This window comes from Elaeis guineensis, chromosome 4, assembly GCF_000442705.2.
Source record: "Elaeis guineensis isolate ETL-2024a chromosome 4, EG11, whole genome shotgun sequence".
NCBI lineage: Eukaryota > Viridiplantae > Streptophyta > Magnoliopsida > Arecales > Arecaceae > Elaeis > Elaeis guineensis.
In genome coordinates this window covers 12,076,064-12,088,077 of record NC_025996.2, presented here as the reverse complement: position 1 = coordinate 12,088,077, position 12,014 = coordinate 12,076,064, and the positions used below count along the sequence as shown (strand labels likewise).

Sequence of the window (12,014 nt, the reverse complement as noted above, 5' to 3'; positions counted from 1 at the left end):
ATTATTCACTGATCCCTTCTTGAAATTGCAGTAAAAGGGATCAAATCTATCATTATCTTTTATCTTTATCTAGTTGTTGGAGTTTATCTTCATGTAGTTGGTGAAGTCTATCTTTTTGATGTTTGTCTTTTGGTTGATCATATCACTCATAAAACAAATGCTATGCTTGAGAAGTTTAGAGTTTGCTTCTAGCTTACTTTAAGCGACAGCAATAAACGTGGCCATAGGCAAAGATCAAAAGTGTTGCCCAAAGGCCAAAAACCGTTGCCTTAAGAATTTTGCAGAGGTTTTTGAGAAAGCATTGCCTCAAATCAAATGCAACGATTTTTTGAATTTAAGATAACGGCTAAATAATACTTGTCTAACAAAATCTTAGACAACGGTTGGTCTGACTAAAAGTAACAATTGTAATTAAAAAAGACAATAATTCTTTTTTTTAAGGGTTTGGCAGTGATTTTTCTCTTTTAAATGATAATTTTTTTTTGAAAAGAATTAGTAACGGTTATTCATTTTATATAACAATTTATTATAAGTTTTGGCATTAATTATCAATATTTCGTTAGCAGTTTTTGAGAGTATTTGTCAATGTTTTTTTTTTTTTCATTTTAGATAACAGTTATTTATATTTAGGCGATGGCTTTTTAAAGATTTTTACAATGTTTCTTGCCTTCTAATAGCTTCTACAATCTTTGTTGTACCGATAGGGCTTGCATCTTAATTTGACAGATGCTAAAATCATTCGCACTATTTTTAAATTTTGTAGTTCTCATCTTGAAAATCCAATAAAAGAAGCTAAGGCTATCATACTACTTATTGAGGCGGATAGAGAAAATAACGAAACAAGAAGGAAAGAGAGAAAAGTAAAAAGAACATATAATACACATTTATATAGTTCGGCCTATTGATCTATGTCGATGGATAGAGAAGATGCAAAAAAATTGAAGATTATAGAGTATAAAATTTTCTCTTAAATACTAGCATTTGATACACCCACTTTCTGGAACACTCAATTGCTCTCTTCTCTTAGGATTACCCAAAAAAAGGATTACAAAAGAAATGTATGGTTGAGCAAACTAATTTAGACTCAAACTGATGTTTTTAGAATAATCAGATTAGTTTAATATATAAAAAAGAGTAAATCCATTTAGTCTCGATCTCAAGGACTTCTAAACTCAAGATGTAAGTAGCAATTGACATAGCCCTTGTTTGTGCCTGTGATTCATTGGTATACCTTGATTTTAATATTTTAGATGAAATATTATTCTATTAAAAAAATATGCACATTCTTCACATATTTCTTATAAGCATGTGGTTGCTCTAGGCCAAAGCGAGGGCCTAGGCTCATATGACTTTCTGCGAGGCTGCTTGTGTTGGGCCCATTAAGTTCGAATTAGTGAGCCCGTCACGGAGTTTGGGGTAAAATAATTAGCAGTTATCGTTTATTTTCCCATACGTATCTTGTTGTTATCGGCCAAAGTGAGATTTCTTTTCATCGAAACAAATTAAAATTTGTAAGGCCTCCGTATAGCGCAGGAAGGAACTCTGAGAAGTCCACAATGATAAGAACAAGGACTAGGAATCCTTTGATCCAAAGCCGCCGCGAGCAAGCTGCATATATATATATAAGCTGCGATTTATGCTGATATGAATAGAACGATTAGAATGAAGACCGTTGCCCAACTAATTATATGCTATATTGATCGACAACTATTCAGACTTCCAATAGGTCCAAAGGCACGCTTTATCTTGCTGTAATTTTAAACACTATAGGTGTCAGCAAGCAAGATTGAAGCGATGCACACATATGTCCATGATATCATAAGGTGTTGCATGCATCCACCCCCTTCAAGCAGTCGGGTAAGAAGCTTCCATGGCAATGCCGCAAAGCCCCTCCTTGGCATCAACGTCCCTTTCCATCCTGATGTACCCTTTCTCGCCCCAAGATGAACCCCACGAGTTCTTCACCAGCCAATACTTGGTACCATCACTCGTCGTGCCGTAACCGACAGCAGTGACACCATGATCCAAATCAGTCCCACAGTCCCCAGTGAACACACCACCCGAGTAGAACTGGAAAGCAAAGCCACCGGCATCGATGGCTACCGACACCGGCTGGTTCGCCACAGCCTTGAGGAGCGCCGCCTCACTGTTGGCCGGCACGTCCTCGTAACCGCTGATGGTGGCCGCATGGGAGCGGGATTTCTCGGTGTTGCATGTGCCATCAGTGGCCATGTAGGGGTAGTTTGCTTCGGTGGTAAGGCCTCCATTCTTGATGATGAATTTGAAAGCATCGTCCATGAGACCCCCATTGCATCCTTGATCCTCGCCTTTGGTGTCGCAGTCGACGACTTCTTGCTCCGATAGAGAGATGAGCTTCCTGGTGCTGAGTTTGGTGATTCCCTCCATTGCGGCAACAGCAGAGAAGGCCCAGCAGCACCCTGCCCAGTAGTGCATTAATTGGATGTTAGATTGTTTGTAAAACCATGGAAGACTAGTAGCTAGTAAGCTGAGATTTTGTAGCATGATGGATGCTGAACAGTTGAAATGAAGTGGTTGTAACATGTATACCACATTGGCCTTGGTCTTTGATGGGCGTGACTGCACCCTTAGCCCTCCAGTCCATGCTCGCGGGCACTGCAGTGGCGCTCTCATACTTGAAGCTCTTCGTCGCCATCCCAGAGCTCGCTTGGGATGGTTTAAATCCGGTGTACATGGCGGTGAACTCTTCATTGGTGAGGTCCGCAAACTGATTGATACCGAGCTTGTACTTGTGGTTCCCAGCAGCGTTGAATGATTCGATCAATTCGACGTTGGCTTGGAAAGTTTTGGAGCGCTGCTCCTTCTCGGCTGCGTCTTTGTACACGCGCCCATACTCAGCCATCCACTGCTCGTGCTTCTCCATCATCGACGTGTCCGTAAGAGTGCGGGATGCCGCGTGAGAAGCCCAGAGGGCGATCACGGTCAAGGCTGCCAATAGGCATTTGTTTGTTGATGAGAAAGCCATGGACCTAAAGGTGGTGGAATGGACCAGGCAAGGGATTTAAGTCGATCGGTTGTATGTACTGAATTCTTAGGAGGGTGTTGGTTTATATAGAGGAGAAGGGAGGGTTGCACTTCACGTAGAGGTGGTGGATAAGGACTTCTACGTGCCGTGCATGACTTCTGCGTTGATTTGGATGAGGAGAATGACAGGTTCAAATTAATAGCACAACACTGATTGAAAAGAAAAAAAAAAAAAAAAGAAAGAAAAAGAAGCCTAATTAGCAAGCTGGTGATTTCAAAGACGCTAATTATCACAGAACAGCAAGCGCAAGATTTTTGTTTCGGTTGGAGAAAGCTTCCCTATTGGTCTCTTATTTGCAATCGGAGGTGTTCGATAATTAAACCAAACTTACTAATAATTTCAGTGCTAGAGTTAACCTGAAATGGTATTCTACTTGATATTCCGATCTACATCATCTCAATCAATATGAGCAGTATATTTTAACATATATAATACCTGATACAAATGTAAAGTATTGGTCATGATTTTTTAATAAGTTATCTATTACTTTAAATTAATTTCTTAGTTCCTAAATATTCTAATTGAATCTTAAGATGATGATTAATGTTGGATTTGCTATGTTTGTCGAGTTTTGGAGACCCCAATTGATTTCTAAAATTCTGACCAACATCCTAAAATATGTTGGGCCTTGTATGCCAATATTTTAAAGTTACGATCTTTCCCTCCAAACGGAGGGGCAGAGAGGGACTTGTACGTGCCGTGGGGTTTTGCTTGATCATATGGATGAGGGAATTGGGAGGAGAAAGATAGGACCCACAAAAAGAGCCGTCGGGTAAGACCAGCGGCTTATGTAACAGAAAGAACGGGCAACTTGGGATTACGTGCAGAAGGTTACTTGTCGTAAAGGATTCCACGGAATAGGCGCCAATTATGGGATCTTTGTTTCCGATTGGATGAAATTTAACTGTAAATTCTTATGGTGCCGTCGTAGGCACGTTAATGTTGACGGGTTTCAACCCTATTTTTCCCTTTACAATTGCTATGCAACCAAATCGGCCATACCTTTCGTAGATTATTCATTTAATATTAATAAATAAACGTATTTGAGTTTTTTTTTTTTTGCATGCAGTGTGCTGTCTATTTTTATTTTTGTTAAAACATCAGGACCTGTGCATCAACCTGATATCTTATAGAGGCTAATTGTAACGGCAGGTGCAAAATTGAATCCTTCACTCTTGGTTATTGGATCTGTTATTTGCCGTTGTAGGGACTATATAAACCATTGCTAATGCTGTAGGAATTTGATGCATAACCAATACACAACACCTTAACAATACCTGTCATCTTTCAAGTTTCATGCTTTTGTACTCTACACTTCTAATAATAATAATAATATTGATATGATGATGTTGTTGATGATTATTATTATTATTTGAATAAATAAAAATATTTTAGTAAAACTACTAATTTTATTAGTAATATTTTTAGAAGATTGATAATATTGAATGATATCGCGGAGGAGTGCATATTATTAAAGGAGGAGGAGAGAGAAAAAAATGACGTGGAATAAAACAAGCATGCTTTTATCCATGTGGCATGGTGCTTAACCCTCTACAAGCCGTAAGTCGGCCCATTGAGATATAGATTGGCCATGGAAACATTTTAGCTTTGCTCATGCTTTTCCTTTTTATAAAACATTTACAGCAAGATGTCAGAGTCGTTATTATAGCAGCTGCTACAACCTGTCCCTGTTCAACTATTCCAAATTTCACCATGTGGCATTAACCACTTGATTGGCAGGTTTGGTTGGATGCTTTGAGAATAAAAGTGTTGTATATTCCCATGCACTTCACGATGCTGGCTAGTCAGTCTGATGACTTTAATTATTGATCTTGAATCTGGTTTGGAATAGACTAAATATTGGACGGAATCTAAGTTACTTGGCCGACATGTATACCTTCAACATTGCCCAAACCAGTGTCTCTAATGTGTCTTTGTTATTATTACCCCTCCTTCCGAACAAGTAAATTGGGGCTGTATCTTTAAGCATTCCGCTTAATTATTGGTCTTGATTCCAGAGAAACCGTCCCGATTTTTTGAGTATTGCCTTCTGCTCTTTCCGAGTTGGTTATGTTGAAGCGTAAGGTTATCCATGCAGTGCAGAAAGTTGTACAAGTTGTAGGTCATTCGGTGGAACAGGCTAAAATTTGAGGTGGAATCTTTAGATTAATTCCTTGGCAACTGCTTTTTCTAGCCACCAGTGACTTTTTTTCTTCATTGAAATTTTCTTGCCCCATTTCTGCTTGCAACTATTTTGCCCAAATCCGGTTGCATTCGGTGAAGGTTTCATGGCGCCTATTACGTAATTATGTTCTCTGCACTAGGAAATGGAATTATGTTCTCTGCACTGCAACATTGATCAACTTCATGGTGTAAGGCAGTCTCTCTCACTCTCATCTTTGTTTGTTTATAGGGTAAATTGAAGATTGGAGAGATCATCCATTATCACTTATATCCTCTTCTGCCAATTGGTTAAGAGTATCGGGCTTGCTTCTCTAAATGCAACCGGACATGCTTGGTTGAATGGAGAAATCAAAATCTCAGGTTACATATTTAAATGTGCAGGTATCATTGATTATAACTTGTAAATATTTGCTTTAACTGCAGTTAATTACCACCGATGGCAAGACGTGAACCACAAAGATATATGGATCCTGGGCTGGGAAGCTGCAAATTAATCCTTGACTCGGTAAAAGCATCTCGCCTTAAATAAAGACCGTTGGCCGATGGAATGTGGGCAATTTCATGTAGGGATTAGGTTTGCATGATTATATTAATTGTTGTGGCGTTAAGAAAGCTTAGTAGTCAATTTTCTTGGGCGACTTAGATTGTTTTGGAAACTATGGCAGCTGTACTACTTTAGACAGCGATTTTTATTAACCAAAGGCAATAGAGATAAGGAAGCAGTACGAATTTATTATGCAAATTATTATTTTTTTTTATATTATAATATTAATTCTTATATTCAGGATATTAGTATAGCTTATCTGTAAGGAGTATGGACTGTATCAATAGATCACGGCTCGTCCTATCAAAGTATAAACTATCTAAATTCAATTACAAGATATAAGATTTAATCTAACATACTACGATCTATCTCTCTTAGGTACGTACCATATTCAGGGATCATGGCACGTCAGTGAAGGGTATAGACCGTGTAGGCTAGATCAATACTTCAGAAAAATAAAAAGATATGAAATAAAAGCATAATTTTATTGCATGAAAATTAAATATATAAAAAAAATAAAAATTCATTTACAGATTTCATCGTATTCCTGAATTGAAGAGATTTAGCCACGCATCAAGATCTCTAGCTCCATATTCTTCCATTCTTTGATCCCTAAACCTCTCTTATTTTTTCTCTAATTTTTCGTTGCTTTTTCACTGATTTTTTCTCCTTCCTACTCTTATTCCCGGACCTCCTATTTATAGGTGAATTTTTCACCTTTTTTTGATCGCAAAAGGAATCTCAAAATCCTTAAAACTCGTATAATATCCGTAGAAATTTTTTTGGCCGTCAGATCTTGATTGGACCGCCTAGATCAGCCCAAAAAACTACGTATACTCCTTATCACAGTCGGGATCCACCACAGCCGTCCGATCATATCTCAGATAAATCTGGACGTCGATCAGTGCATTTAATCTCCTTAACACAGTCGAAAATATTTTCAGCCGTCGGATCAGTCACCTGATTGAATTCTGACGGTCGTTGGATCGTGCAAAACCTCTCTTCTCAACCGGCAACGAACAGCAGCCGTCAGATCTCGTTTGGGATGAATTTGGACCTTCGGATTGTGTGAAAATGAGTCACCCATCGTAGACTGCATCATGCACCGTGAAGTTGTTCTGTGGACTGCACCATCACTTCTATGGACCGAGCGGCCGGTCTACCGTGCATCGAAGGTAATTTTCAATGTTTTTTAGGGTGTTTTGCTTGATTTTTAGCTCCAATTTTTTGTTTGAAAAATAAGAAAAAATATGCATTAAAATTTTCAATAATTTTTCAATATTTTGGTGCTTAAATTTGCTCAATTAACTCAACATCTATTTTTCATAAATATATTCTAATTTCATATTTTTTTCAAAATTATTTATTTTTGTAAAAAAAATTAATTTATTTATGAAATTAGATTTTTAAGAAGATATTAGTACCATAAATTATCAAAAATATTTTTAATAAATATAAAAATATATAACTTATCATTAGTCGATTTAGATTCGATCTGATTTTCTTACAATAAATAATCAGATTAGTTCAATATATAAAATAGTGTAAGCCGGTTTGGTCTTGATTTTTAGGACTTGCACACTCAAGATATACTCAAGAATACATGGCCCTTGTTTGTGTTTATGATTCATCTGTATAATTTTAATATTTTATTAGATGAAATATTATTCTGTCAAAAAACGTGCATATTCCTCACATTTCTCTTATAAGCATTTGGTTGCATGGTCTTGGCCAAGGCGAGGCCCTAGATATATGCGACTTTCTGCGATGCGGCTTGTGTTGGGGCCATTAATAAAGTTCGAATTAGTGAGACTATCATAGAGTTTGGTGCAAAATTAGGAATCATCGATCGTATATTTTCCTATATAGCTTGTTGTTATAGGCACAAGGAAATTTCTTTCTGAGAAGTCCACAGGCGTGGGGTTTTTTATTGATATGGACGTGAGGGAATGGGGAGGAGAATGATAGGACCAACGCAACGAGCCAAGGCTGATGCAGGTTACGTGCAGAAGGTTATTTGTCTTAATGATGCACTAGAAAAATAAATTCTTATTTTTTTCGATTATGGGACCAATTATGGGACCTTCGTTTTCGATTGGAAGAAATTTAACTGTAATTAAATTCTTATTTTACCATCACAGGCAAGTTGTTGACAAGTTTCAATCTTTCCCTCTGCAATTGTTGCGCAACCAAATCGGCTACGCCTTACGTAGATTTATGATTAATAAATAAACTAACATACTTGAGGGTTTTTTTTTGTTTTGCATGGAACGTCCTGTGTATTGTAATTTTGTTAAACCATCAAGACCGATGCTTCTGGATGTTATAACCCATTATCAAGCTGACAAAAATTAAGGTGACGGATATCAAATTTGCTTGATCTTTTACCTTTATTTAGTTGATAAAGTTTATCTTAATATTAATGTTGAAATGAGCTGTAAATCTCTCTGATTAGGAATGCAATCATCTAATTAGAGGAAAATATATTTGTATAATTCTTAAATTGAGCCCATGAAAATTAATAAAAAGGACCCATTTGGTCCTAGAGAGGTATCCTTCTTCCTCTGAAATTTTCGTCTTCACCCTCTTTTCTATTCTTCTTCTGTTTATACTTCTGTTTGTCAACATGGTATCAGAGCCTATTTAGGGAACAGAGTGCTCTGTTCCGCCTCTTCAACCGCCGATCGTCTACAACTCAAATCTCTCATCTCAAACAGAGTGGGATCTGTTCCCCCTTCAAACCATCGCCGCTGCTCTCTCTGTGGATCCCTGCAAACCTTGAAAGCCATTCTCCGTTTCCGTTAAATCTCTCACTCTCTCTCTCTCTCGCATCCCTTCATCTTCATCACCGCCTCTGCTATGATCGCCGCCTCCGCTGCCGCGGCCATCGTCGCCGCCGCCGCTGCCTGAGCCTTCTCCACTATGATCGCCGCCTCCGCTGCCGCAGCCATCGTCGCCGCCGCCACTGCTGTCGCTGCTTCTGCCATCGCCACTGCAATCGCCACCGCTGTCGCTGCTACCGCCACTGCCATCGACGCCACCACCGTTTCCACTCAAGAACTACGGGGTTGAAAATGGTTCTCATCCCTTATTAGGTATTTTTTAAATACAAAAAAAAGAAAAAAGGGAGAACCTCTACTGCTGTCATATGTGTCTCCAATTGTAGATGCTGTTTTTTCTGGAACAACAATGGAGGGTCCAGTTTTGGAGTTTCTGAATATTATCAAGGCACCTTTCATGGAAGCAGAGATTCGATATTTTTTCGTCATCTGAGTTTATCTCAGATCGTTGGTGAGAAAACTTCAATTTCCTCCCTCAAGATTGTTCTTGTTTACTTGATCATTTAAGTTTTTTTCTTATGGGTGATAAAACTCCTTTAACCATGGAGGATTTAGAAAAGTTAATGGTTAGGATGATGGAATCTCGTATCTCAGGTAGTGAGTTTTCAAAGATCACCCTAGAAACTAACCCGGTCAAATTGGATGGGCCTGGTACCTACTTAAGTTGGACGCGACATGTTCGTCTAATTTTAGATTTTCACAATCTTGAGGGGTTTATAAGTGGTACTGCAAAAAGGCCAGAAAGAGATGGGATAGCTGTTAGACAGTGAAATTCTAATAACTCTCGGGTGGTAGCATGGCTCCTTGCCTCTATGGTACCAAGTGTTGCTCATACGGTTGAGGCACAAACGAATGCTTATGAGTTATGGCAGGCTGTAGCCACAACTTATTCTTATAAAGGCAATAATATGCATGCCCATAAGATCCAGCGAGAGCTTCGAGGACTTAATCAGGGTTTCCGATATGTAACAGAGTATGTTGGAGAATTAAAAAGGTTGTGGAACGATTTTGATTTTTATAATCCCTTTACCCCTACTCATCCTGGTGATGTTGATGAGTTTCGCAAATGGATAGAGCGACAGCGACTTGTGGATTTTTTGGATGGATTAAACCCAGAGTTTGAGTATCGACGCTCTTCTATTCTTAGTACACAGAAGTGGCCAACTCTTGATGAAACTATTTCTTTGGTTCTTAGTGAAGAAACTCGATTAACCACTATATCTTCTTCTATGAACACAGCTATACGATCTGCACTTGTGGTACAGCCTAATACTCTTGGAAGCTCTACTCCTAATTCTGCTCAAGAAACTCAGCCTTGACCTCGTGGGGTTAAAATTTGTGACCACTGTCATAAGCCGGGCCACATCAAAGCTTACTGCTATGAGCTACATGGTCGTCCAAATAGAGGCCGTGGTCGTGGAGGTGGTCATTTTGGTAGAGGCCGAGGTCAGTATAATCAGGCTCATTTTTCTTCTATGGGAGATTTATCAGTTGAAGAAATGCAACTTTTGGAAAAATTCAGATCTGATGTAAATATTTCTGAAAGCAGCACTTCCACAGAAGATTCTTCAAATCAACCAGCCAGTTCTCAGGGTAATTTTGCCCAAATAGGTATCAGTGATCAAATTCATGCTCTTAACTGTAGTAATTTTTCTCCATGGATTGTTGATTCTGGAGCATCCAATCATATGACTGGATCTTTTAGAGATTTTGTGTCTTATATTCCCTGTTCCGGTCGTGATAAAGTTCGTCTTGCTGATGGCTCCTTTACCCCTATTTCTGGAAAAAGATCTATCAAATGCACTTCCGAATTACCCTTATCATCTGTTCTACATGTCCCAAGATTTTCTATAAATCTCCTATCCATTAGTGCTATTACAAATGATCTTGATTGTGCCGTAACTTTTTTCAAAACACATTGTGTCTTTCAGGAACCAAAGACAGGGAGGAAACTTGGGACTGGCATAATGCGTAATGGGCTCTACTATTTGGAGGGAGGAGTGTCTGAAGGCTACTCAGAAACCAGTTTGACTGTTTCATCTTCACAAAAGGAGGATCTATTGCTCCAACACCGCAGGCTTGGTCATCTTTCATTTACTCTCTTAGCTCGTATATTTCCATCTGTTTTTGAAACATATAAAGAGAAGCTTGTATGTGATGCCTGTGAACTAGCTAAACACACTAGAAGTACTTATCCAAACTCAGGCCGACATAGTAAAGCAATGTTTGAGGTAGTTCATTCTGATGTATGGGGACCCTGTGGGACCATCGCTATTTCTGGTCATCGGTGGTTCGTCACTTTTATTGATTGTTTTAGTCGTTGCACTTGGGTTTATCTATTGAAAAATAAGAATGAAGTATTTCAGTCATTTAGAGATTTTCATAAAATGATTGGTACTCAATATGGAGCAACTCTTAAGATTTTTCGCTCTGACAATGGGACAGAATATCTTCATAAAGAATTTGAGGAGTATATACATAATAATGAAATTATACATCAAACGACGTGTGTTGACACACCGGCTCAAAATGAAGTTGCTGAAAGAAAGAATAGACACCTTCTTGAAGTGACAAGATGTTTGATGTTTTCTATGAATGTTCCTAAATTCTTATGGGGAGAAGCAGTATTAACTGCAGCATATCTGATTAACCGAATGCCACTTCGAACTTTGGACTACAAGACTCCTCTTGAATGCCTGCAAGGAACTAATTCTTTTATAATTCCCCCCAAGGTATTTGGTTGTGTTTGTTTTGTTCGGGATCATCGACCTTCGGTTGGCAAGCTTGACGCTCGTGCCCTCAAGTGCATTTTTGTAGGATATTCAGCTACTCAAAAAGGATACAAATGTTAGTGTCCGACTGAGCGGAAGATGTTTATCAGCATTGATGTAACATTTCGGGAGTCTGAACCATTCTATATATCTTCTGTGTCCTCTTCCTCTCCCGTTATCTCTGGAACTGGTCGAGAGGGGGAGTCTTCTGGAGGGAGTCCTATTACTGTGGATGTTACTGTGGATGTTGGTACAAATGGTGCATCTGACACTCAAAGAGAAGCATCTGACACTCAAGGAGAAGCATCTGAAACTGCATCTGAGACTCTCCCACAGTTTGTTTTATCTGATTCATCTCCTCTCTTAGAGTCTATTACGCATTCTCCAGTCTCCAGGTCTTCCTCTCCTGTCCCAACGGTTTCATCTTCTACGACTAATGGTAATTCTCCTGTACCTCCCATCCAGTTTACATTAGATAATGATGATCTAAATGTTCCTATTGCTTTACGAAAGCCTACTCGTCATGCTAGTATTCCTACTCGACTTAAGGATGGAGTAGGGTACAAACATGACATCACTAACTTTGTATCCTATGAGTCTCTCTCTCCATC

At 38.8% G+C, this 12,014-nt stretch overlaps 1 protein-coding gene across 2 annotated transcripts in view; it reads right to left on the bottom strand.

Moving 5' to 3' along the window:
- Nucleotides 1-1,805: 1,805 nt before the first annotated feature.
- LOC140857133 (senescence-specific cysteine protease SAG39-like) overlaps nt 1,806-12,014 on the bottom strand; it is a 28,329-nt gene continuing 18,120 nt past the window's right edge. The window contains exons 1-2 of one of the 2 annotated variants that reach the window (XM_073255552.1): nt 2,569-3,039; nt 1,806-2,438 (exon numbers count right to left, since the gene is read on the bottom strand). In XM_073255552.1, coding sequence (XP_073111653.1) covers nt 1,846-2,438; nt 2,569-3,004 — 1,029 coding nt within the window. In that variant the 5' untranslated portion in view covers nt 3,005-3,039 and the 3' untranslated portion in view covers nt 1,806-1,845. Of the gene's footprint in view, nt 2,439-2,568; nt 3,040-12,014 lie in introns of those variants that run through there. The other variant, XM_073255553.1, reaches the window with a different exon arrangement.